This window comes from Sus scrofa, chromosome 14, assembly GCF_000003025.6.
Source record: "Sus scrofa isolate TJ Tabasco breed Duroc chromosome 14, Sscrofa11.1, whole genome shotgun sequence".
NCBI classification, from domain to species: domain Eukaryota; kingdom Metazoa; phylum Chordata; class Mammalia; order Artiodactyla; family Suidae; genus Sus; species Sus scrofa.
Window position 1 is genome coordinate 30,262,268 of NC_010456.5, and position 27,751 is coordinate 30,290,018.

General features: G+C 40.4%; 1 protein-coding gene across 4 annotated transcripts; it reads left to right on the top strand.

Annotated features, from left to right (window-relative positions):
- On the top strand, positions 2,130-25,801 carry ZCCHC8 (zinc finger CCHC-type containing 8). 4 transcript variants are annotated; one of them, NM_001190154.1, is given in 15 exon segments: positions 2,256-2,471; positions 3,726-3,768; positions 7,366-7,440; positions 9,254-9,359; positions 11,659-11,736; positions 15,745-15,848; positions 15,969-16,034; positions 16,744-16,804; positions 17,294-17,436; positions 17,850-17,992; positions 19,116-19,237; positions 21,182-21,268; positions 21,873-21,990; positions 23,746-24,497; positions 24,500-25,121. In NM_001190154.1, coding segments are annotated over 15 exon segments (2,112 nt in total). In that variant the 5' UTR covers positions 2,256-2,272; the 3' UTR covers positions 24,515-25,121.

Below are 27,751 nucleotides of genomic sequence, written 5' to 3' on the forward strand. Positions count from 1 at the left end.
TGTGGCCAGGGGCAACCATCCTGGACCTTGCAATTTAGAGGTAGGCGTATGGGCAATTGTTAACTTGTATAATTAAACTTCAAGAAGCAGTTATTAGAGGCCTGGGGCCTGGGAAGTTAACAGCTTGGCTCAATTGGAAATGAGTTTCAGTTTATAGGGAAGATACTTCACAGTTTTTATGTGCTTAAACTTTTTCCTAGCTGCTATGAAAGCTGTGCTTTCAGTTTCAAAGTCTCATATTCCATGATGGCTTTTATGTAACAGGAACATAAGTTGCTATCCAAGAGATACCTCAAAGACATGGTAGGTAGGTAAACAAGAAGATAAGACTACTCTATTTGAGGCAAGTTATGATAAACTGTGTGAGAGCAATTGGCTTTGAGGGTAAGATTACCAAATTGAAAGATGAGGTGATTTGGGTGATGATAGGTTGTGATTAAAATTAGAAAACTTAAATACCATGTAAGAAGTAGGCTGGCAGAAGATAGCAGAAATTAATTTGTTATATATCATTCCAAGTTAAGAGTTTCACAGGTGAAAAGTTGATTTAAGTATGTACTTAAATATAATTTCTCTGGGACTCAGTTCTCCCACTGGCCATTCATCAATTTCTGTAGTCTTACCCTTCTCAATTCCAGTCCTATAGAAAGTCCTAGACTTTCCACTCTTCATTATACAGTCTCATTCTCTAGATAACAGTTGTATTTACTAACCTTGAGATCATACTTTGGGGGGGGGAGCTTACTCGAATATCTAGCTGCCTAATATACACCTTTACTAGGGCCTAAAATTTTACCTTCAATTTACCAGTAAAACAGTGCTTCAAAAATTTCTTCCACTATTCAAGTTACTCATCTGTTTTAGGATAAAATTATCTCAAGGTACATCATAGTCAAAATTGAACTCACTCTTGGCTTCCAAACCTGGTCAACATATGTTGTTCTCTATCTCTAGTAATCATTTATTCAAGTTTGTTAAGTCAGATCCTGGCAAATAATTCACAACCCTTTCCTCTCCTTCCCCATAACCCTTGAGTTATCTCTGTTCTTTATTTTTCAAATATCCTCTATTAAATACCAACTCTCCACCACTTGCCACTACCTAATCTAACATTTGTTGATTTTATTACAAAAATCTATTCCATCTGTCTCCTAGACTGCCACCAATTCTTTTCCTACCATGCAATCAGGACCATCCTATCAAAATGTAAATTTGTAGCTCACAGACACACCACCTGTTTAAAATGCTTACCAATTTGGGGATGGGAAGAATGAATATGCCTAATATGGTCTCTGAGTACTGGCCTAATTAACGTTCCACCCCGGGCCTCCTCTTGCTCCACTCTGCCTTTTCATACGGAATTTTTTTCCTTTTTTTTTTTTTTTTTTTTTTTCTTTTTAGGGCCACACTTAACAGCATATGAAATTCCCAGGTTAGGAGTTGAATTGGGGCTGTAGCCGCCTATACCACAGCCACAGAAATGCCGGATCTTTAATCCACTGAGCAAGGCCAGGGACCAAACCTTTCATTCTCATTCTCATGGATGCTAGTCGGGTTCGTTACTGTTGAGCCACAAGAGGAACTCCCTATTTTGCTCACTCTTGCATTCTCAGCTCCTAGAACAGTACCTGGCACACTGAATGTGGTAAATAAATGTTACTGAATGAATGGGTGATTGAAGGAGAAACCACCAAAAGCCACAACAGACAAAGCTAAAGTAACCTAAAGCTTGAGCTTCATGGAAAAAAAAAAAAAAAAAAAAAAAAAAAAACCAACCAACTGAAGTAGCTTCTCCAAGATTACAAATGTATCCTATGGCAAAGCTGGAGTTCCTTATTCTCTAGTTTGGCACGCAACCACAACATGTGATAAACCATGCATCGTGCTCTGATTTTTTTCAGCCTTAGATACATAACAGGGACAACTCGTAACATTTTGATCTAGTTGGGCTTTCTTCACGTTTTAAAAGGACCAATCCCAGTATGCAGTGCAAACAATGAGTTAACAGTCGCTTAGAAACCACATGTCCCAGCATGCCATGCTTCGGAGCAATCTCAGAGGTGGGTCTGAGGAAACGCCGTTGCATTCTGGGAGTTGTAGTCTCACAGGACTGGCCCGCCCCTTGTGCAGCTCCGGCGGCCTACGTTTAGGAGGAAACCCTACTGGGTGGCTTAGATCGGCCGGAGCCGGGAGAGCGGTGCCGCCCAACAACCTTGGCCGCCGGCCGGGTGGCCAGCTCCGCCTCTTCTCGTGTCTTTTCCCACAGCCCAAAATGGCGGCGGAGGTGGATTTTGGCGATCTAGAGCTGTTCGAGGCGTTTGACCACGCCGAGGAGTCGATTCCGAAGCCCGTTCACACCCGCTTCAAGGAAGACGACGGCGACGAGGAGGATGAGAATGGAGTCGGCGACGCGGAGCTCCGGGAACGGCTTCGGCAGTGCGAGGAAACCGTCGAGCAGCTCCGCGCCGAGAATATCCTTCCCCTCGCTGGGCCGTGTCACCCGGGCGTGTGGTGGGTGCGGTGCCGGGAAGAGCGCGGGCGGAAATTCCACCAGGGCCAGAACTCAGGCTGAGAATCTAGGGTTCAGATTGCGTAAACTGTCCCCCAGGCCTCGGCGCGGGACCTCTCCCTTAGTGGGATGCGTCTCCTGGACTTGATTCGCGCCTCCCGCCCCCCCCCCCCAATTCCGGGGCCGGATTTTAGGGTTATTTCGGACAGTTTCAACTGTTAAATTGTAGGCTCTTCACCACTTGTCTTCCTCTCTTTGGAATCACTACCCGACTTCATTTTCTGCAGCCCAGCTAAAGTTGATGAAGCCGTGTTATAGTTAGGAGATACCGGCTGTTTAGACTTTGGCGCAGATCTGTCTTTCCAGTGGGGCAGAAGTGAGGGGTCCTGGGATGTAGAGTCGGGGCCCTTAAGGGTTCGAAGCGCGGAAAGAAAAATGGTTAATTGCTTGAAGAACATTGAGGATTCATTTTAAAGTTCTTCCACTTTAAAATAGCTTCCGTGGTGAAGATGTATTGCAAAGGTTTAGAGAAGACGCGCCAAATCAGTTTCCGTTTGTCTTTAGTTTACAGCCTTTCTAGCAAGATGTGTGACTGTTTTTTCACATTCTTAGAGGGTTTTTGTTTTGTTTTACTATTCATACAGATAACTTTGGTTCAGGTAGTTTTGCTAATGGAAAGATCCCTGAAAGCGGTTGGTAAATCATCTTTTAAGGTTTAAGAGGTCATTTTTTATAATGCCTTTTTCCTCAACATTTTATTATGAGAAATTTCAAAATACAGGAAAGTTGAAAGGATTTTACAGTGATCTTTACAGAGTCCATCCTAGCTTATTAGGTCCTTAACAGTGTCTTATGCTGCATGTACTTTATTTGAATAATCATGATGCTGCTGACTTGGACAATTATCTTTAGTGAGTGGCTGTTTAACTTCTGACAGGACACCGTTGTCTGAATAACGTTTTTGGTTGTCTGTTAGTCTCTTTTGAACTGCATGAACCTGCCTTAGAAAGATCACGTTTAAAAGGATGAAAATGATGTTTTAGTTTTTAGGTCCTGTTACCTAGCCCTGCAACAAAGCAGGTCAGCAAGTGTGTCATCCTCAAAATATTTGTCTTTTAACTTTCCTAACATTGATACCAAAAGTAAGATTAGTAGTTGAAGTTTATGATCTTCATATTTGTATTTACTGAGGGCTTACTCCTTAACAAGGAATAACATCAGGAACTTAAAAGAAAATTGAACATTCTCACTCGACCAAGGTATGAGATCTTGAAATGGCACTTTAGTTGTCCTTTGTTTTTTTATCCTGGTATTAATATTTAATTAGTTTTTTTTTTTTTTGTAAAAAGAAGGTTTAGAAATTTTGTATCATTTTTATTTGTTCAATATATGCTGAAGAAATCAGAGTAATGATCCTTTATTTTTAATTTATTAGGGAAAACTTGAACTGCTTTCAAACAAAGTAGAAAGGATAGTACAATCATAAGTTTAAATTATAACTGCTTGAAACTTGAAACTGACTTATTGGGTGAAAATATTTATGAAACACAAACTGGAAATATTTGCCTTAATGTTCAGAACAGACAGGTTATCAACCCAGCTGTTCCTATTCACCAAACATTTCTGGGAGGTTAGAATTAAGATTACAGTATTAATCTAGGTGTAGATTTATTCATACAATTTAAGTGTGTTCATAAGTGGAAATAATGCAAGATATAGAATTCTTTTTTTTTTTTTTTTTTTTTTAATTTTCTTAGGGCCATATCTGCAGCATATAGAAGTTCCCACGCTAGAGGTCAAATCAGAGCTACATGTGCTGACCTACACCGCAGCCACATCAACACCAGATTCAAGCTGTGTCTGTGACCTACACTGAGCTTGTGGCAACTCTGGATCCTTAACCCACTGAGTAAGGCCAGGGATTAAACCCCCATCCTCATGGATACTAGTTGGGTTCATTTCCGCTAAGCCATAACGGGACTCCAAGATACAGAATTTTAGAAGAGAAGGTAGTTGCTTTTGAAAAAAGTACAGTGAGTAAATTTAACATAATTTAATAGCTCACTAAACCTAAAACATTTGTTAAAGTACAAATTTATTACATAGAATGGTATTTTGAGGCTTTCAGAATTTGAGTGTGCCATGATGCAGTTTCATATGGACTTTTTTGTCCCTGGTACCAGCTGAAGTAACTGGCTACATTAGTAACTAAAACTTCAGATTTTTAGAATTTAGGCATATCTTAGAATATGTCCAAAGAATAATTTCCCTGTGCCATACCTTCCTTCCTCTATTTGAGCACCCCCTTTTTTTTTTTTAAAGTGCTGCACCCGAGGCATATGGAAGTTCCCAGGCTAGGGGTCAAATCAGATCTGTAGCCACCGGCCTACACCACAGCCACAGCAACACCAGATCCTTAACCCACTAAACAAGGCCAGGGGTTGAACCTGCGTCCTCATGGATGCTAGTCAGATTTGTTTCTGCTGAGCCATGACAGGAATTCCATTATTTGAGCACACTTTGTGGATCTACATTCATTTGGTATTAGGTAGTAAATGAAATGTAACTAGGATTTCTAAAAATTTACAATTTTTATGTATGTGAAAATATTTTATTTAGACAACCACATGCTTTAAATATTAAATATTTATAAAGTTATAATTACCTGAGTTCAAATGATTATAGCAGCATCACAGCCTTTGCCAGTTTATAAGAAGCAATAATTAGTATCATGAAAAAGGAATTTTTTCTTCAGAATTAGTGCCTTCCATATTGTCAGACCTACAAAGCATTCTACGGAAAACCAATGCAGAAAGAAAAAAGATTTTTTAGAAAATATTTGTACCCCAAGTCTCTTGATTTAACCCTTATTTTTGGAACCTTCGTGATCAGAAGTACACATTGTGCTTTGTTTTTTTGGGGTTTTTTTCCTGTTTTTACTTTATATTATGAAATATTTCAAACATACAGTAGAAAGTATATTACAATTAATACCCATATTTTCATCACTTAGATTTAACAGTTAATAATTTGTTATTTCCTTCTAATCCCATATGCGTTTTTTTACCGCAGACATTTCAGCATGTTTTTCTTTGTTGTTGTTGTTGGGTTTTTTAATTGGTTTTTTGTGTTTTTGGCCTTTCCCATGGCATGTGGAAGTGCCCAGGCCAGGTGTTGAATGTGTACCACAGCAGTGACAATGACAGATCCTTAATCCACTGGGTCACCAGGATACTCTCTAGCTGTTTTTTTTTGGGGGGGGGTTGTGTTTTTTGTTTTTTTTTTTTGTTTTTTGTCTTTTGAGGGGTGAACCTGTGGCATATAGAAGTTACCAGGCTAGCGGTTGAATCAGAGCTACAGCTGACAGCCTGTGCCACAGCCACAGCAATGCCAGATCTGAGCTGCATATGTAACCTACATTGCTGCTCACAGCAATGACAGATCCTTAACCCACTGAGCGAGGCCAGAGATCGAACCCACGTCCTCAAGGATCCTAGTTGGGTTTGTTACTGCTGAGCCACAATGGGAACCCCCAGCATGTATTTTTTTAAAAGACTTTCATGTATTATCACAACACTATAATTACACCTAATAACTGGCATGATTTTCGTAGTAACATTCCCAGCCTTATTCAGATTTCCCCACCTGAATGCCTTTATTGCTGATTGCTCAAACTGGCCTCCAGTCAGGGGTCATAAAATTGAATGTAGTTTTGAAAAATATGATGTATTTTTTAAAACTGAAGTTCGCGCCATTTGAAACATTTCTTGGGCCGCTCCCGCGGCATATGGAGGTTCCCAGGCTAGGGGTGTAATCTGAGCTGTAGCTGCCAGCCTACGCCAGAACCACAGCAACACAGGATCCAAGCCGCATCTGCGACCTACACCACAGCTCACGGCAACGCCAGATCGTTAACCCACTGAGCAAGGGCAGGGATCGAACCCACAACCTCATGGTTCCTAGTCGGATTCGTTAACCACTGCACCACGACGGGAACTCCTGAAACAAGTTTCTGAATGTCTTCATATTTTATTTTTTTATTTTTTTATTTTTAGGGCCACGCCTACTATATGTGAAAGTTCCCAGGCTAGAGGTTGAATCTGAGCTGCTGCTGCTGGCCTGTACCACAGCCACAGTAATGCTGGATCTAAGTTGCCCCTGGGACCTACACCGTAGCAAGGCTAGGGATGGAACCTCATCCTCACGTAGACTATGTAGGTTCTTAACCTGCTGAGCCACAATGGGAATGCCTGTCTTCATATTTTAATTTTATCTCCCTACTTCATGCAATTCATTCCAGGTAACAGATTTGTTTCACGTTCCTTACAGGTAAAAAGACATGAGGCAGGTGTGGGGAAATCAAAATTCATCTGCTCCCAGATTTCCAAAGGCATTTCTAGCAGATTTCTAGGCTGCAGTCTAGTTCCTTTTTTTTTTTTTTTTTTTTTTTTTTTGTGGCAGTATTTGAAAGTTAAATACAGGAACAGTAAACTTTTTACATCTCTATTTTAAAATGTTGGATTTGAGATGTTAAGTACAGTGTGCTTTGCCCTCCAGAAAGAGTTTACCCATTTATAAAGTTATTTCAATTTCTCATATATTTCCAAGCCAGATTCACTGATTCTGTTTTAAATTTTTTTTGTGAAATATTTTTAAAAATATGTAATATAAAAGATACCTCTGTAAAACTTAAAGTAGGTAAACTTGGTGAAAACTAGAGTTCCTGGTAGTTCTTGATCTTATTTGTAAAATATTATATAATCTTTGGTACTTAATAATTATAAGGGTTCAATGTTTATACATATGCAAGTTTTACTCTCATGTCTTCTAAAAATATGTCTTAACTTCTGTTTTAGTGGAATATTGGTGAACAATACTAAGTTAGATGGACCTTTATTACAGATTCTATTTATGAACAATGTTATTTCAAAGTAAGTAATTTTTCCTTTCCTAAACATAATGTGCTAATGTATTTATGATATAATATCTTCTATAAATATGCTGTTTTCATTTGTACTTAAGACGATCTTTATCCTTTTACTTAAAATTTATGGAATCATGATGAGAGCAAGGACATTAGAGTCATATAAACCTGAATTTGAATCTGGACTCTACTTTCTACATATGTGAGCCTGAACAGGTCACTGATTCCGTCTGCATATCAGTTTCCTCACTGGAAAAAGGATACCATCAATAACTGCCTCTTAGGTAGCTAAGCGAGCACCTATAATAAGTAGCCTCTAGTAAAAATAACCCCTACCACCATAAATAATGTTAGTCATTTCTCTGTCAAAATCAGGCAACTGAGGTTTTCTCTTAGCTATTTTCAAAGCTTACCCAGGTGATTTTTTTTTTTTTTTTTTTAAATAATAAAACAAGACTTTTTGAGTCTTCCAGCATGCTTGGGAGTAGGATGACTCGGGGCATTCCTGCAGTGCTTGTTAGAATGTTCTGAAATGGTTTGAGGCCTTGACCTATCTCTTCCTTGGAGCATGGTCACAGACATTTCAGGCAGTTGCTTGCCCCTCCAGCAACACCTAATTATATTGTTATCTTATGTGCTCGGTGAGGTAAAGAAGGTAAAGAAACCACACATAGGGTGTTGCTGTGTGGCACATCCATTGCCTACTTTATCTCAGGGGGACCGGATCCTGAAGCTGAGGGGCAGCCAGCGGGGTGGTGAGCACAACAGGGGCTCAGTGCCAGGCACTCGGGGCTCCAGTGCTACTGTCACCAGCAGAATTGGCCTCTGACTCAAGCTTCTGGCAGTCTTAACTTCTGCACATTCACCTCCAGTTGTGCCTGTAGAAATCTTAGGATGTGAGAGCTAAAGAGACCTGACCCATGATCAAGTTTGCTAAGAGAACTTTGGCCCCTCTGCACTGAGCGCCGCAGGTCCTTGACCTGGAAAACTGGAGGAAGTGGACCACAGCAGTTTTTCTTGCATTGTGTTTTGGTCATTTTTTTCTCCAGTTAATATTTATATAGGAGGTTTCCTTACATATGCAGAGAGAGTCTCTGAAAGGAGGATGTGGAAGAACAGAATGCATTGATTGTGTTGCAGAGATAGGTGGCTGTGAGACAGGGTATGAGTGGAGCTTTTCATTAAGTAACCCTTCTTTTGGATTTTAAACCATTTACATGTATTATATATTCAAAAATTAAGTATGTAAAATTTAGAAATAAAATCTGTTTAGTTTTTTTTTGTTTGTTTGTTTTTGTTTTTTTGTTTTTTGTTTTTTTTTTTTTGCTATTTCTTTGGGCCGCTTCTGCGGCATATGGAGGTTCCCAGGCTAGGGGTGAATCTGAGCTGCAGCCGCCGCCTATGCCAGAGCCACAGCAACACGCGATCCGAGCCGCGTCTGCAACCTACACTACAGCTCACGGCAACGCCAGATCGTTAACTCACTGAGCAGGGGCAGGGACCGAACCTGCAACCTCTCATGGTTCCTAGTCGGATTTGTTAACCACTGCGCCACGACGGGAACTCCCTGTTTAGTTTTTGCAGTAAATATTTGCCAACTATTAGATGCTGGGCACTGTGTCAGGTTATCATAATCATTTTCTTATCTTGGTAACAATGTGTATTTTTTCCTAAGGAGTAGATTTCTGAGTGTTACAAAGAGACAGTGATTTGATAAACTCTGAAAAACAAAATAACAAAATTTACACATGGCATTAAGACTTCGATCAATTCATTGTTGTACTCTGTCTGGGTTCTGACCATTTTGTCCTCTTACACAGGCAATATCATCAAGAAATAGAGGAATTTGTATCAAATTTAGTAAAAAGATTTGAGGAACAGCAGAAAAATGATGTGGAAAAGACTTCCTTTAATCTTTTGCCCCAGGTACTTCAAACTTAAGAGACTTTAAGATTAGTAGGTAATGCTTCTCATCGCCAATTATCAGGCTCCGGGGATCCTTGTGAATCAGAATCAAAATGTTTATTAAGATTGTCTGTTCACCTCCTGTCCTTCTCCACAATCTCAAGTGCAGATGCACAGCTTTCTTTTGAATTGTGGCTGCTCTTCTGAGGAGTCATAGTCACACCTGGCTACACTCAAAATTAAAGGCTTTTTTTTTTTTTTTTTTTTTTTTTTTTTTTGCTTTTTAGGCCCAAACCTGCCGCATATGGAAGTTCCCAAGCTTTAGGTGTTGAATCGGAGCTACAGCTGCTGGCCTATACCACAGCCACAGCAACACCATATCTGAGCCGTGTCTGCAACCTACACCACAGCTCATGGCAATGACGGATCCTTAACCCACTGAGAGAGGCCTGGGATCAAACCTGAATCCTCTTAGGTACTAGAAGGGTTTGTTTCTGCTGAGCCACAACGGAAACTCCTAAAGGCTTTTTTTCCCTCCGTTCCCTAACTGGGATACATGGTGTGGGGCAGAAAATTAATTTTAAGAAAGAAAAAAAAAAACCCTCATTGTTTCCGGGGTTCATAAAAAATGGGCTTCTTTTTGTCTAAAATGAATATGTTCATAGGCCATCCTTTCTTTGCCCTGTACTTATTTTAAAAATCAATAGCATGCCCAGAGAAATCTGAGAAGTTTCATTCTATGAGTATTAGGGCATGAATTTATGTTAAGAAAATAAGAATTCGTGATTTCTGGGCTTTTTTTTATTATTTAAAAATTAAGGTGAGTAGAGTCTATCAAATAAAGATCTTTAGCTGCTTATCCTCAGAGATTGGAGAATGGAGTATTTGAATTAATTGTTTTATTTATCACCTTTAGTTTGCACCTATCATATACAATTTTTTTTAAATTTTTTTATTTTTTTGTCTTTTTAGGGCCACACCCACAGCTTATGGAGGTTCCCAGGCTAGGTGTCAAATCAGAGCCGTAGCTGCCAGCCTATGCCAGAGCCACAGCACGGTGGGATCCAAGCCATGTCTGCAACCTACACTACAACTCACGGCAACACTGGATCCCCAATCCACTAAGAGAGGCCAGGGATCAAACCACATCCTCATGGATGCTAGTCAAGTTTGTTAACCTCTGAGCCACAACAGGAACTCCTATATTTATGAATTTATTTATTTGCTTTTTAGGGCTGCACCTGTGGCATATGAAAGTTCCCTGTCTAGGTGTCAAATCAGAGCTACAGCTCCAGGCCTGCGCCACAACCACAGCAACTCAGGATCCCAACCACATATGCAACCTACACCACAGCTCATGGCAACCCTGGATCCTAACCCACTAGCAAGGTCAGAGCTCAAACCTGAATCCTCATGGATACATACTAGTCGGGTTCATTTCTGCTGAGCCACAGTGGGAACTCTTGTCATATACAATTTTTAAAGATTCAAGGAACAAGATATATTTAACAATAAAAACCATACTGAATGTTATTTAATTTTTGATTCAAGAAACACTACAAAATTTGTAGTGGCCTAAGGTCTGTAAGGGTTATAGTATCAGTATTGACCAGTAATATCAAGTTTTATATATATGTATATATGTATATATATGTGTGTGTGTATATATATGTATATATGTATATGGTTTTTTTTGTTTTTTTTTTGTTTTGCTTTTTAGGGCCATACCCACAGCATATGGAAGTTCCCAGGCTAGGGGTCGAATCAGAGCTGCAGCTGCCAGCCTCCACCACAGCCACAGCAATGCCAGATCCAAGCCAAATCTGCAACCTACACCACAGCTCACAGCAACGCTGGATCCTTAACCCACTGAACAAGGTCAGGGACCGAACCGTGTCCTCATGGATCCTAGTCAGGTTTGTTAACCCCTGAGCCATGAAAGGAACTCCCTCCCTGGAGTTATATATTTTTTAATCTTTCTGATAATCTGATTTCAAGATAAAGTATGTCTTGTCAGTTTAAGTGTTGAAAGCTCCATAATTAATTATTAACACAAAAGTCACAGTGTATGCTAATGCTTCAGAAGATACTATCTTTTATATCTTTTTTGACCTTCCCACTTGGGAAATTTCTTTCCTAAACATTCCTACCTAGATTAGCTTTTAAACTCACCCTAATTATGCAATAATGAATTCAGAATTTTATATGCATTAATGGTATGTATTAGAAAGTAAAGTAAGTGTATTCAAATTTCTAATATTTGAAATGTAAAGTTGTTAAAAATTGGTTGCCTTCTGTGACGTGTTTTTCTTTGTATTAGCCATCCAGTGTTATGCTACAAGAGGACCATAAAGTAGAAGAATCCAGTGACGTTCAAAACAACAAAGAAGCTTTTAGTGTAAGTTTGGACATTTTAGTTTAAATTCTGCAGCTATGTTTCCTATCCTCTGTCAGTTGGGTGGCATTTAAATGAGAAAGTGATGTTGTATATCCTCAAATGACCACACATTTCTTTCATTAAATTTGTTACAAACAACATTGTAGGCTTCAGTCTCTAAATATTATAGTTTGCTTTTTAATAACTATTTCATTGGGACCTGGAGGCATAGTACATATACTCCCAGAGGACTTTATTTTTGTCCTGACTATGCTCTGTGTATTCATTTTCTAGAACTTGGATAAAGATATAGAAAGCATGTTTGTGGAACTTACAGACAGATAAAACTGAAAGTGATAAATAGCTAATGTAACAGGTGGCAGATAGGAAATTATACGTGTTGTCAAATGGTGGGCAAACATAGAGGAAGCATAACAGGGATGAACATACATTGAGGTCTTCCAGTACCTGTGCAAAAATCAGCAGAGTCAGTGCAGTGTAGTGGTATGATTTTGCCACTTAGAATTTTTTTTTTTTTTTTTTTTGCTTTTTAGGGCCAAACCCTCAGCATATGGAAGTTCCCGTGCGAGGATCAAATCGGAGGTACAGCTGCTGGCCTATGCCACAGCCACAGCAGTGTGGGATCCAATCCGTGTCTGCAACCTATACCACAGCTCACGGCAACGCTGGATCCCCAACCCACTGAGCAAGGCCAGGGATTGAACCCGAATCCTCATGGATACTAGTCACGATTCATTTCCGCTGTGCCACAATGGGAACTCCTTAAAATTTTTTAAAGAAGATGATATTATCCTGTATTCCATTAAAGGAAGACTGGTTTTCACGTTCATGTCATATTGTGTCCCACTGATATACCACAATTTTAAAGATATGGGGCTGCTGGGATGCTGAAGAGCCCGTAAATGTTATTGAAAAGATGTGTACAGTATGTACACATCTCTGCAAAAGTGACAAAGGCTGTTACTTACAAAGGTGTTGTTTAGATCACCCTGTAGAGTGCCAGGTGGCAGAACTAGGACCAGTGATTGGGTAGAGTAGAAAGAAGCACATTTCAGCTCAACTTTTAGAAAGCGGACATTTCTATCAGAGGTGGAAAAAAATTAAGTGATATGTCTAATAATTTTTTTTTAAGTGAATTCCATGTTATTGGAGAGAGTCAAAGAAAGACCACAATGCTCTAAGGGCACTTTAAAGAAGGATTCTTTATTTGAACTAGATAACTTCATTTCTTTTCTAAACTCTAAGAACTGGGATTTAAAGTGATACTTGTCTAGGAACGGGGGATTTTGCATATTTATTCAGTTGGTTCTTGAATAAATATTTACTAAATGCTTCTTGGTGCCAGGGACCATTCTAGATTCTAGGGACAGGAATGGGAGAAAAAAAATAAAAGCTAGTATAATGAGCAGGGGCAGGAGTGAGAGGGTAACTGCAAGGCACTTGGTTTGGAGAGTGAGTACTTAATGACAGCCTATCTGAGCCAAGACTGAGGAAATTGAGGAAGTGAGCTGGGCTGCAGTTTCAGTGAGGATCACTCCAGGCAGCAGGAGAAGTAAGTGAGAAGCCCCAGGGCAGAAGCAGACATCTGCACACTGCGGCCAGTACTGCTCAAGCTCATTACAGATGCTACTCAGGAAGGTACTAAAATGCTATTCTCATTTTACAGGTGAGGGAACAGACCTGGACTAGTTAGTGGCACAGCCAGGGTTTGAATCTAGGCATAGCATCTTAATCCTTATGTCGCCTCATAGGCCAGAGTGAGGACTTTGGATTTTACTCTGAGAAACTCCTGGAGGGTTTTATGTAGAAATGTGACATGACAAGATTTGAATGTTTAAAAGACCTGACTTCTCTGTGGAAAACAATCTGTAGCTGGTTACATGTGGAAGCTGAGAACTAGTTAAGAAGTTTCATCTCATGTGAGAAAAAATGGCAACTTAGACTACAGTGTGAATGGCCATGATGAGAAGTGGTTAGAACCTGAATATACCTTAAAAGTAGAACTGATCAAATGTGTTGATGAATTGAATATAGAGTATGAGATCAAGCGAGAGAGCAGAATGACAGGGTTTTGGTCTGAACAACTGCAATATCATTACCTTTTCTAAAGGGAAAGCCTGGCCGGGGAAGCAGGTTTGGATGGGATAGGAATCCAGTGCAGGTTTTTTTTGTTTTTTGGTCTTTTTAGGGCCGCACCCGTGGCACATGGAGGTTCCCAGGCTAGGGGTCAAATCAGAGCATAGCTGCTGGCCTATACCAGAGCCACAGCAACTTGGGATCTGAGCTGCGTCTGTGACCTACACCACAGCTCATGGCAATACCAGATCCTTAACCCAGTGAGCAAGGCCAGGGATCAAACCTGTGTCCTCATGGATACTAATCAGATTTGTTTCTACTGAGCCATGATGGGAACTCCCCCCCCTTTTTTTTTTTAATTTTTTTTTGGCTGTGCCCACAGCATATGGAAGTTCTTGGGCCAGCAACTGAACCTGCACCACAGCAGCAGCCTGAACCACAGCAGTGACAGTGCTGGATCCTTATCCCACTGAACCATCAGGGAACTCCGTCCAGTGCAGTTCTACATCTGTGAGTTTGAGATGCCTCTTACATGTCCAGGGAGAGCTGTCAAGTCAGCACTTGTACGTACAAGACTGAGGTTTAGGAACCGTCAGAACTGGGCTTTGAGGGTTGGCAGCATAGAAATCTTATTTCGTACCATTCACGCCCTGGGTGAATCACCTAGGTTGTGAAGTAGAGAGAAGATGGAGAGATGACAAGGATCTTGCAAAGAAGACCGAGGAGAGTAGGTCAGGAAGCAAACGGAGAGAATGGTGTCCTGGAAGCCAAAGGACGAAGGAGTGTCTAGAAGGAAGGGGGAATCAACCATGCCAGTTGTAGCGGACAGGCTGAGATAAAGGCTGGGAACTGTCCTTTGAATTTGGCTGTCTGGGGGTGATCAGGGAGCTCCATTGTTAGATAGCTTCATGCAGTGTTAGGCACAGAAAGAAGTCTTACTGGAAATGTTCAAAAAAGGATGGCAGTGTCATTTAAAAAACAAGTGGGGAGAACTATTCTAGACAAAAAGAAGCTAAAAGGACTTAACATCTAAATGCAATGTGTGAGCCTAAATCAAATCCTGGGTTGGGGGCGGGGAAAGCCTACAGGACATTTTGGGGACAGTTGGGGAAAACTGAAAATAGATTGGGTAGATGATATGAAGGTGTTATTAATTTACTTAGGTGTGGCAGTGGTATTGTGATTTGTAAGAAAATGTTCTTACGGGCTCATATGAAGCATTTAGGGGTGAAGTGTCATGAAAAAGAATCTATAGTTGCTTAGTATGGAAGCTGGAACCCGGGTAGAAAGTTCCTGTATTCATTTCAAGCAAGAGAAGAAAATGGCTTATAATAATATGATAATGGTGGCGACTTAACATTTTAAAAATGGTTCAGTAAAGTGTGTGTGTGTGTGTGTGTGTGTGTGTGTGTGTAAGGAGAGAGGGATGCACACAAAAATCAATTAACAATTGTTGAATCTAGGTGGAGGGTACATGGGTATCCCCTGTACCAATTTTTCAACTTCTCTGTAGGAAATCTTCCCAAAACATTGGAAGAAAAGAAAAAGAGTGATTGGGAGAAAGGGAAATGGAAACAATGAATGTAAAATATAGACAACTTTCAGAGAATCTTGCAGCAAAAGGAAGCAAAGAAATGGGGAATTGGAGGGAAATACAAGAGTTCTTGACAAGTTTTTGTTTTTTAAGTCTGGCGAGAGTGCAGCCAATAGTAATGATCCAGTTGAGAGGAAAAACTCAATGACTTAGGTGACATTCACTGATGGGGATTTATTTACACACCAGAATCTGGCTCCTTTAACTAAGGAGATGATTATTTCTAGTAATTTCATCCAGAAATAAATTGTTAAAACAGTTAATCATAGTCTTACATTATTTAATGTCTTTTTTTTTTTCTGCTTAAATAGCAATATTTTTTGACTTGTTTTCTGCAGGTTGTAGGAAGTGTCCTGTATTTTACTAATTTTTGCCTTGATAAATTGGGGCAACCGCTACTAAATGAAAACCCTCAGCTTACGGAAGGATGGGAAATACCCAAGTATCCTACATAGTGAATGAAGATCTTTATGCACCTTGCTATTAAGTTCACCTTAAAAACAAACAAACAAACCAAATTTTGCAGACAATGATAACTATTCCTTAATAAAACTCACTAAAGGTACCAGCAAGTCTTCAGCCACATTGTTTCTCTAGAAGGGCAAGAAATACAAGTAAAGGCAAAAAGGTTTGTGTGGGGAGTTGTTTTTGCTTTCTTCTTTTTTTTTTTTAACAAAACCATAAACTCTTTTAGCTTGAAAAATTACTATTCTTTATTGCCGGCTTACTATAAATAAATTAACAGATTAATCTAGAATTTCATATAGACATATGTTAAATGTTTAAATTGATCATGCTGGAAATCATTGGTTCACGCCTGATATGCCTGGGTGGGTAGAAACGTATAATTGCTGCTGTCAATCTGATTGCTGTCTTATAACCATCTGCCCCTTTCCAAATTACCTCAAGGAAAATAAGATAATCTGTTTGCCTCGATTCTTCTGTTACCAGCCACTGACAAAACTCAGAGGTAACAGATCACTTGGGAACATAAGGGTTCTTGGTTAAAAGACTAGTTAAAAGTACCATTTGTTTAGGAGTTCCCTTGTGGTGCGGCGGGTTAAGGATCCGGTGTTGTCATTGCAGCAGCTCAGGTTGCTGCTGTGGCGCTGGTTCAATCCCTGGCCTGGCAACTTCCCCATGCCGCAGGTGCGGCAAAAAAAAAAATTACTGTGTGTTTAAGGGTGAACGTCTACTCATTATCACAGATATTAGTGATTTGTGACCTACTTACTTTCTTGTTTCTCTGATACAATTTGGTATCATATAAAATTTTGTTGATTTGCTTTTATATTTCCATTTACAATATGAAAATCTTTGTTTTTTTGACTAAATAGGCCAAAGCCTCACTGTTTCAATTGTGGTTCTGAAGAGCATCAAATGAAAGATTGCCCAATGGTAAATTTTTCTCATATAAAAAAAAAATCTTTGAACCAGAACTTTCTAATGTTTTCAAGACAGCTGTGGCATTGTGTGATATGAAGCACCTTCCCTGTCTTTACTTTCCTGTAGTCTTTGACTTTGAAATCTTTTCACATTTGTATATAAATTTTGAAACATCGGATTTTTTTTTAAATAATTCATTATAGTGCTCTGTATCTGAGATGAATGAAAGATGTGCATTTATTTTCAGACAGCTTATTTTAAAAACTTGATTTTGTAGTATACTACCGAGGTAGTAAGAAATTCAATGACTGCTTCTCTTCCTTGCTTTTTTTTTTTTTTTAAATATCCACTCTCTTTTATACTTGTTCTTTGTACATTAAAACTGATAGCATCTGTCTGCTTAACCTAGACCAATTGTTTATATTTATTTATTGTTTATATTGTTTGTATTTAATTTCTGAACTACATCTAAAATGCTTGATACCATTCTTACACACTTAGCCTCGGAATGCTGCTCGAATAAGTGAGAAGAGAAAAGAGTATATGGATGCCTGTGGTGAGACAAACAATCAGAATTTTCAGCAGCGATACCATGCAGAAGAAGTAGAAGAAAGATTTGGAAGGTTCAAGCCAGGAGTTATTAGGTACCTTTGTCACTTTAGCGGTGAACACCGTTTCTGTTTTGCCAGTATTTGGAACATTTTGTGTATCTTCAGGGTAATAATCAAGATATGAATGTTTTCCAACAAGGCTCTAGTGTACATCAATTAATCCGGAAACATTTATTGAAATTGTAACGATGTGTTTAATAGGCACCATGCCACATGCTGTGTAATACAAGACATAGGATTGTTTTAAAATATCAGAACAGCGAGTTCCCTGGTGGCCTAGCAGTTGAGGATCCTGCATTATCACTGCTGTGGCTCGGGTTCAATCCTGGCCCAGGAATTTATATGTGCCAAGGATGCAGTCAAATAAATAAAATAAAATATCAAAGCAGATTGTATTTTCATCCAAAACAAGAATATAGTATTTTTCTTCGTCTATTTTTATTTAGTGAGGAACTTCAAGATGCACTGGGTGTGACAGACAAGAGTCTCCCACCTTTTATATATCGAATGCGCCAGCTAGGATACCCACCAGGCTGGCTTAAAGAGGCCGAACTAGAGAACTCAGGGCTTGCACTCTACGATGGCAAAGGTACAGTATGTTCAGTTAAATAAATCAGCTTAAGTGTTATCTTTTTTTAAATTAAAATATCACAGTAAAATATGATGGGAATGGCTGGCTTGTTTTAATGGTTGCTAAGTTAACTAAAAAATATCATGATAATTTTTCCTTTGTTTTACAAGGGGGGAACTAAAACTTCATTGAGAATTATTAGATGGTTATCTGGATTTGCTCAGGGACTACCTAGGCCAAAGTATTAGCTCTCTAGTTAGTCCTCATAAGGTCTTGTCCTCCTTGGTAATGGTAACAGGAATATACCCATCTGGGCCAGGAGACCTATAAAATTAGAATACATAAACCCTCTTATAATCCAGAACTTCTCTAGAAAAATAGTCACATGTGCACAAGGAAATGATGTATATAAAGATACTTTTTAGCATTGAATATGATAGTGAAAAACTGAAAATGGAGAATGGCTAAGTAACCCATGGTAGATCTAAGCTGTGGAACCCCTGCAGTATTTAAAGAGTGGAGTAAATCTGGATGAGCTAACATAGCAAAATCACTGTGCGATAACTGAGTTTAAAAAAGCAAGTTTCTGAATGACTTACATATGATACCATTGGTCTTAAATTTAAAAAAAAAGAGAAAAAGAGAAACTCCCCATGGATGAAACAACGCTAGTATTTTTCAAAATAATGAAATGGTCCCCAGGTATCCTTTGAAGACTACTCTCATCTATAAAGTGGTTTTAATACCTCTTAGTGTTGATATGAAGATTAAGTAAATGAACAGTTGTAAACTATTTAAAATGCTATCTGAAAACACTATTTTGTACAAAGTAAACATTATATAAATGTTTAATAAAGGAATTGGAATAGAGCACCAGGCAAATCATGAGTGCAAGGTAGACTTTTAAGCAACTCATGGGAGAACTAAAATTTCCAAGATTTTAAGTATTTTAGCAAAACGATATGTCCATGTTGTTTAAAAATTCTTAATTTAATGGTTCAGACAAGTTATAATTAAAGCTATTCTGAGAATGGTTCTTTGACCATGAATATAAGTCCTTTCCAGGTCTACTTTTGGTCTGGAGAGGGATATATTTATATGGGCATCTAGCAATATTAACTTTTTTGATGGTCTGTAATAGATGGTGCTGATGGAGAAACAGAAGCTGGAGAAGTACAACAAAATAAAAGTGTCACTTATGATCTCTCGAAATTGGTAAACTATCCAGGTTTTAATATATCTACTCCCAGAGGAATTCCAGATGTAAGTGTATTGGTTTCTTATTCTTCTGGAATATGACCTTATTTATGTAGGTTGTTCAAAATGTTAGCTTATGTAGCAGTTACTGTTAGAAGTAAATGTGTACTTAAATTATGTTTAACTTTTTTTTTCTTTTTTAAGTCCACTCCTGAGGCATATAGAAGTTCCTGGGCCAAGTGTTGAGTCAGAGCTGCAGCTGGAGCCTATACCACAACCACGGCAACACCAGGTCTGAGCCACATCTTCGACCTGCACTGCAGCTTGCAGCAATGCCAGATCTTTAACCCACTGAGCAAGGCAAGGGATCGAATCCACATCCTCAGAGACAATGTCGGATTCTTAACCCACTGAGCCACAGTGCGAATTCTGGTGTTTAATTTCCTTTATGTTGATTAGAATGTTAAGTGAAATCTTATATTCATCAAAAAGAGGAGTTCCTGTCGTGGCGCAGTGGTTAACGAATCCGACTAGGAACCACGAGGTTGTGGGTTCGGTCCCTGCCCTTGCTCAGTGGGTTAACGATCCAGCGTTGCCGTGAGCTGTGGTGTAGGTTGCAGACGCGGCTCGGATCCCGCGTTGCTGTGGCTCTGGCGTAGGCCGGTGGCTACAGCTCCGATTCAACCCCTAGCCTGGGAACCTCCATATGCCGCGGGAGCGGCCCAAGAAATAGCAACAACAACAACAACAACAAGACAAAAAAAAAAAAGAAAAAAGAAAAAAACCCAGATTTTTTCTGATTTTATGCCCTAAGAAAAGGAGCTAAAATAGAATAGATTCTGTAAATCTAAAACTATTCTAAAATTAAAAGTTTTTGGGTTTTTTTTTAATATGGAATGGCAGTTCCGTCATGGCTCAACAGGTTGAGGATCCAGCACTGTCACTGCTGTGGCCCTGGTTACAGCTCTGGTGAGGGTTTGATCCCTGGCCTGGGAACTTCTGCATGCTGTGGGTGCAGCCAAAAAATAGAAACAAAAAAAATATGGGTTGGTTTGAAGCAGTATTGTAAGCTTTATACAATTGCTTGGGAAGTAAATTTCTGCCTTCAATAAATCTAAGTATACATAATTCTTTTTTCCTACTCTTCCCATTTTCCTCCCCAAAGTAAAATTTCTCCCATAATAGAAAGTTTTTCTACCCTTAATCTTTTCCAGCTTTTATGTTTCAGGATTCGGCAACTAACTATAGTGGTAGTGGTATTTTAATAAAAATGCATTCTAGGTGTTCTAAGGGTCTAAGCAATAGAGAAGCAGCTAAAGGTCTGAACTTGGAGTCTAGTGAACAGCTACAAAGACAAGTGTATAATTAAGGTCGAAATTGCAGGTTGCAGACCATTAGTGCCTCTGGAAGTGGGTTCAAGTACCAGCCTACATTCCAGTCCCCTTGGGGGTGCTCATGAGAAATGCACATTCTTGAGGGCCCCTCCTTCTCCCCTTAGACTTTACTGACTTAGTCCATGGAATCTGTTGGTTTCATAAGAGCCTGAAGTGATTGCTCTTGAGAACCCCTGTTGAATGTGTTACAGTGATGAGAGAGAAACAAGTGATGTTGAACCTTAAAGATTAGTACTCAGTTTGGAAAGAAAAAAATCAGGAAATAGAAAACTCAGCATGAGTGAGTTAAGAGGAAGGAGCAATGAACAGTCCTGTGAGTGCAGTCAGGAGGGTGGGAGCCATGTTTCTGCCTGTAACTACTTGTACATAGAACCTTTTTGGGCCAAGTGATTTAGTCAAGTAGTCTTTTAGTTTTCAGTCCTGGTCATTATGCAGGCAGAACTGGGGTTTTTTCTCTTCAATGTACCACTGTTTTCATTATTCCCCCGCAAAAGGAAAAGTCCCATGTGAAGCAGAACTATAATTTGAGACCTCCACTTTACCTCAGTGAGCAAGATCTCAAGGCATGGTGTTTTCCGAGTACATACTTATTTTTCCCTTCTCTTTTCATCATTAGGAATGGAGGATGTTCGGTTCCATACCAATGCAGGCATGTCAGCAGAAAGACGTGTTTGCCAGTTACCTAACTTCTAACTTTCAAGCGGTAAACAGATTTTCAGTGTGGTTTATAAAAATGTATTGCTTATCGCTGTGGGATTTGATTTTGTAACACAATAGACATTTTACTGCCTTTTCTTGCTTTGTGTATATATATATATATATATATATATATATATTATTTATTTATTTAGGTCTTTTTTTTTTTTTTTTTTTTTTTTTTTTTTGCCATTTCTTTGGGCCGCTCCCGCGGCATATGGAGGTTCCCAGGCTAGGGGTCGAATTGGAGCTGTAGACACTGGCCTACGCCAGAGCCACAGCAACGCGGGATCCGAGCCGCGTCTAAGACCTAGACCACAGCTCACAGCAACGCGGATGGTTAACCCACTGAGCAAGGGCAGGGACCGAACCCGCAACCTCATGGTTCCTAGTCGGATTCGTTAACCACTGTGCCACGACGGGAACTCCTCTTGCTTTGTATATAAAGCACTCTTTGTTTTCTAATGAATCCAAAGGAAAAAGATGGCTACATTCTCTAGTACCTGGACTTAGTGCCAGATTGGCTTGCTCCATTGTATTCAAGCGAAGGGGCGGAGTTTCGATCTTGGTCTGCCACCACCTAACATTCATTTGGTTTGGTTCTCCGTTAGCCAAGTGTAAGGTCCAACAGCAAGAGGGCTTCATCTCAGTCCAGCCCCAGCAGTCCAAAGAAGCAGAAGAAGGAGGGCAGCTTGGCAGCCTCACCCGCCGACATGGAGCTCGACTCGGGTAGGTTTCTTCCTGTGGCTTAGATTTCATTGAGAAAGTAGGACGAATTTGTATGCTCCTGAGTTCTGAATGAAAGAAGAAGCTCTTTATGAACATTGTCTAAATACTGAGTCTTATTTAATCCTTGGGTAGCTGAGCATCTCCAATATTACTGCTCAGAGCTGGGTTGGAAGACTCATTGGTTGGTGTGAAGCCAGCTGGGCCAACCAGCTGGATTCCTGAGTTAGATAGACCTACCCACCCAGGCCCAGCACCCCAGACCGGCTCCCTGGGTTAGTCAGTAAAAAGTAACTGACTATTTAAAAAATGCTTCCTTTCAACTTTTTTATGCATTCTTTGCTTTTCTGATTGACTTAACTTCTTAAAATCTTAAGTGACAGTTACTTTTCTCACAGGTGTTATTGCTTGTATGATAAAGTTCAGACTAGTTTTGCATGGCCTTCGCAATTCCGTGTTATTTGGTTGAATTTTCCATATTTTTTAATACACATAGTGTGTTTCAAACTCCCCTACTAGGCTCTGAGGACAGGGAAATTCATAAGGCACAACTGCTGCCCTTGGTCACAGCTCTCTGTCACCTAGGATTGCAGATGTGTAAACATTTTAATATAAGTGTGGAGGCCTGTAGTTATACATACAGAGGTTAGTATTTCAGAGCTGGTTACCGACTGTAACAGTGGCACCAAGGAGAAACTGAGCAGCTGTGCTGAGTGAAGACATAACCTCTTCTAAGGAATGACCTTGAGCTGCATCTAGAAGGATGAATTCAGAGGTTTACCAGGGAGATGAGCAGGGTTAAGGTGTCTGAGACACCGGGAATACAAATGCAGAGCATGAACCATTGCAGCACACTGGTCCAACAACAGAGTGACAGCTGGAGTCATTTAAACCAAACAGTAAGAAGCAACATGGTGGAAACAGACAAATTCATTGTTGTAGACAGCCTCCTAAGGCAAAGAGGAGATTGGACTTCTTCCCATAGATGATGGGAAGGCTAAGAGGATCAGATTTGTGTTTTAGAAGGATAAGAGTTTGGAGGATGGATATAATAAGGAAGATGAGTCCAGAGGCAGGAATGACTCTCATATTCCTGACAAGCGGTAATGGGCTCCAGGTAACATAGCAGCTCTGACAGGCTACCTATGGGAGAGGGTGGACCCCAGCAAGACCAGGACTTGGTGTGGGTAGGGGGAAGGGAGGGCCCTCCGGGAGGGCCCTCCCCTCTGATGACGAACAGGTTTCAGTTTTGGAGACTTCAGCTGGGTGCCCTGGCAATGGTATTTGTGAGCACAGCAAGTAGGATCCTTTGTTTTGGACAGGTCAGATCTGTTGTGCTGTGGGACACAGGTGGTGATGAGCAGTGAGCTGCATGAACCCACAGTTCAGGCAAGCAGTCTAGACCCGGGGCAGAGTTGGGCCGTAAGACCCGGGGAGTTCCTGCCCTGCCTCCTCAGCTTCATCTCCTCTGGCTCCCACCCACTCAGGAGCCCAGGCAGTCGAATTTCCAGCCAAACTTCCTGCCTTGTTAAAGCTTTCCCTTGATTCAAGTTCTTAGCGCCAGATGTCCTGCCAGCTCTCCGTGCAGATGTTCTTTTCAGGTGGATTGAGGACATTAAGCAATGGTCATGGTATCTGAGGATCCCCTCTTGAGCTGGTTGTTTTTGGCCATTGAATCTCTGGACTCCACCCAAGTCTTATTAATAAACATCTGTAAAATCAAATGCTACATGACAGCTTCTCAATATCCTGTTTCAGATGCAGAGGTCCCAAGCAATGAAGCGTTTCAGTTTCAGCCCCCGCTGCCCCCTGGCACTCCTCCCCCTCTACCCCAGGGCACCCCTCCACCCACCTTCACCCCTCCGCTCCCCAAGGGCACCCCACCACTGACTCCCAGTGACTCACCCCAGACCAGAGCGGCGTCTGTGACTATGGATGAGGACGCACTGACTTTGGAGGAACTTGAAGAACAGCAGAGGCGGATATGGGCGGCCCTGGAGCAGGCCGAGAGCGTCAACAGTGATTCTGACATTCCCGTTGACACACCTCTAACTGGGAATTCGGTTGCCTCTTCACCTTGTCCGAATGAGCTCGAGCTCCCTGCCCTGGAGGAAAAACCATCTGAGAAGCAGATGCCAGATGAGGCTGAGGTACCAGACACGTGTACAAAGAAATCAGAGGTTGAACAGTGCTCGAGTCCAGATTCTGAGGCTGCCTTGCTCGACCAGAAGGAAAAGGAAGCTTCTGCTCAGGTCAGCTGCAAAGATGCTCCCCTTGGTAATGGCAGCGTCAAGTCAAACTGTGCCATCAGCAATGGAGGTGGCAGCCAGAAGCTCCTTCACGTGGACACCAGTCCTGCCACGGCCCCTAAAATCCACAGTCCCATCCCTGACATGAGCAAGTTTGCAACCGGAATAACGCCGTTCGAGTTTGAGAACATGGCAGAATCTACTGGAATGTACCTCAGGATAAGAAACTTGTTAAAGAACTCACCTCGAAACCAGCAAAAAAACAAAAAAACTTCTGAATAACTGACAAAATACCAAGAGCTATTTAATTATCTATAACTGTGCATTCCGGTGATTAGTTCTAGGTGGACAGGTGGAGTTGTTCTCCTCCTTGTCCCTCTCATGTTGAAAAATCTATCCAAGGCTTAATCGTGGTCTAAAGTCAGGCCTCTTTTAAAGAACGGAAAAACTGGGCTTGCTGGTTTACTATATTTTATTCTCACTGATAAAAACTCAAGAGGGAGATGTAAGTATGGTTTAGAGATAGTTAAGGTTTCTACTATTTTTGAATCGTGAGTGTCTGTCAAGAGTGGTGATTTTTATCTGTCTTTTGTATATTGTTTTCCCTTTCTACATTTTGCTAATTATCCTGTATGTAAGTTTAATATATCACTTTTTAAAAGAAAAAAACCCTAACCATTTAAAATTCATATTTCAACTCTGACAACCAAATGAGAAAAATCAGGGATGAACAGCTTTATCCCATTTGGGGTATTTTTGTAAGTAATTTACATGCATCAATTTTAATAACACTTTTACTTTTTTGTAATTTCATTCTTCATATAAGCTTGCTATACAGGTATGTTCATCTTTGTGTACAAAGTTTAATAAATTAGTTTTCATATACATAATCTAAGACTTTGAATACAAAAAAAAAAAAGACTCACAATTAAATTAGTATATACAACCTTGTAAGTTTAGAAGTAAACTATGTGATTGCAAAAATTAGTGGTAGCAAGGGAAATATATGAAATTTCAAGTTTGGGTATTTTCAATGAATTTCAGCCTTTAATATAAAAACAGCAGAATCTTTTAAAGTAGTTATTTTGAAAAAAAATAAATGGAGGGCAGCTAGCCTTTGTGCAAAAATAATTTTCTAGATTTGAATCCTATGATCATTAAAAACAGAAAGACATAAATTGTGTTTAATTATCATATACATATATAAGATAGAGCTGAAACTATGTTTTTTGTCTTTATGTGGAATGCCATTACAACTTTATAGTCAAGTCCATGAAAATAAACATTTAGAAGATCATGAATTATTAGTTTTAGGTAGTGTTATTCTGCTCTCGGGCCAGCAGAGGGAGCAAAATATAACCATTCCAGGTTTAGTTTTCATTTGGGGAACTTGAATAACCAAATTTACTGTTCTATAAACAATAAAGGGAAGGAAAATTATATGAAAAAGGGAGATTTATTTTCAAGGCTCTCACAGAACATCTTAGAAATGGAATAAAATGTTTACTACCCTTGGCTTTTTTTCTCTGAGTTAAAGTCCATAATAAAACTGATCTCTTACAGTAGTTTACATAGTGCCTTTACGTGCATTATCTCACTCAACATTTCTGTCAGGTAAATGTATTATCACCACTTATGTATATAACAAGGAAACTTCAGCAGCATAGAGAGGTTAATGGGGCTTGTCAGCATTCAGGAGGTGGTTGTTGAGGACTTCCCTGGTGGCCCAGTGGTTAAGGATCCCACATGGTCACTGCTGTGGGACAGGTTTGATCCCTGTCCTGGGTGTTTATGTATGCCATAGGCACAACCAAATAAAAAAAAAAAAAGTGGTTGTTGAGAGGCCAGGCCAACTAAAGTCTTGACTGTTTCCTCAATCACAGAGGTAGTTATTTAATTGCCCCTTTAGGAGTTCCTGTCGTGGCTCAGTGGTTAACGAATCTGACTAGGAACCATGAGGTTGTGGGTTCAATCCCTGGCCTTGCTCAGTGGGTTAAGGATCCGGCATTGCCGTGAGCTGTAGTGTAGATAACAGACGCAGCTCGGATCCAGCATGGCTGTGGCTCTGGAGTAAGCCAGCAACTACAGCTCTGATTCGACCCCTAGTCTGGGAACCTTCATATGCCGCAGGTGCAGCCCTAGAAAAGACAAAAAAGACCAAAAAAAAAAATGATAACAATAAAGAAAAAAAATAAATGCTCCTTTAATAACCATTGCATTGTGCAGTCTTCCTTCACACTTGACACCAGAGATATCTGGCAGTTGTCTCTAGCATATCCTGCAGTCATGTTGAGGTTATTTGTGCATTACCCCATTGTCACCATCATCACATCAGGTGGGCATTGTTAACTAGTTGTTGTTACTGCTAACCTCATTTTTGAAGGAAATGCCTAAGACACACAGCAGGTAAGTAACCCAGTGAACTGCAATCCAGATCACTCTGACCCCCCACATCCATGCTCTTAATCTCTGTACTGCCTCCCTGTCAAGAGCTCTATAAAAGTACTGGTTTCAAAAAATTGACTCTTGGAGTTCCCGTTGTGGCTCAGCAGGTTAGGAATCCGACTAGTATCCATGAGGATGTGGGTTAAAGGATCTGGCATAGCTGCAGGCTGCAGTGTAGGTCTCAGATGCACCTTGGATCTGCTGTTGCTTTGGCTGTGGTGTAGGCTGGCAGCTGCAGCTCTAATTTGACCTCTAGCCTGGCTACTTCCATATGCTACAGGTGTGGCCCTAAAAGGCCAAAAAAAATTGACTCTTAATTTCTTGGTTTATTCAGTTGTGTATTGAGATCACACTTGTGTTGAGTTGTTTTATGTGCTTTGGGGCATGAAAAGAAGAAACTGATAGACTCTGTTTGTTTTTTAAGGCTGCACATGAGGCATTTGGAAGTTCCCAGGCCAGGGATCTAACCCTCACCTCTACAGCAACTCAAGGTGCTGGAGACAGACTGTGCCACAGCAGGAACTCCAAGAATCTGTTTTAAGAATCTTAGCCCTAGCAGGAAGAAATGGATGGTTTCCTCTCAGGAGGTTCACCACATGGCCATGTGAAGACAAGGTACCTGGGCTTTGTTGGGGCTGTGAGAAATGTACCTAGGGAAGAGAGGGCCAGGGCTTCCAATATTCATTTGAAGGGTATCTGAAACTTCTGGAAAGAACCTTTGAGCTAATCCTTAAAAAGTGTCAGTGGGACTACAGATTTCCGTAGACAAAATGAACATTGAAATATATAGGAAATGGTATGAGTAAAAACAAGCAGGAACACCCAAGAAATGGAGGAGGGTGGGGAAAAAAAAAAAAAAAAGACTTGAAAGTTCCCTTGTGATACAGCAGGTTAAGGATCAGGCATTGTCAGGAGTTCCCATCGTAGCTCAGTGGTTAACGAATCCAACTAGGAACCATGAGGTTTCGGGTTTGATATCTGGCCTTGCTCAGTGGGTTGGGGATCCGGCGTTGCTGTGAGCTGTAGTGTAGGTCACAGACACAGCTCGATCCAGCATGGCTGTGGCTGTG

Bases quoted from the DNA above. Each gene is read 5' to 3' on its own strand.
- ZCCHC8 (XM_021072008.1), top strand. From the start codon at position 2,273: ATGGCGGCGGAGGTGGATTTTGGCGATCTAGAGCTGTTCGAGGCGTTT. The intron at 9,360-11,658 runs GTACTTCAAACT...TCTTTGTATTAG, and splicing joins CCTTTAATCTTTTGCCCCAG to CCATCCAGTGTTATGCTACA. The intron at 16,035-16,743 runs GTTTGTGTGGGG...TTGACTAAATAG, and splicing joins ATACAAGTAAAGGCAAAAAG to GCCAAAGCCTCACTGTTTCA.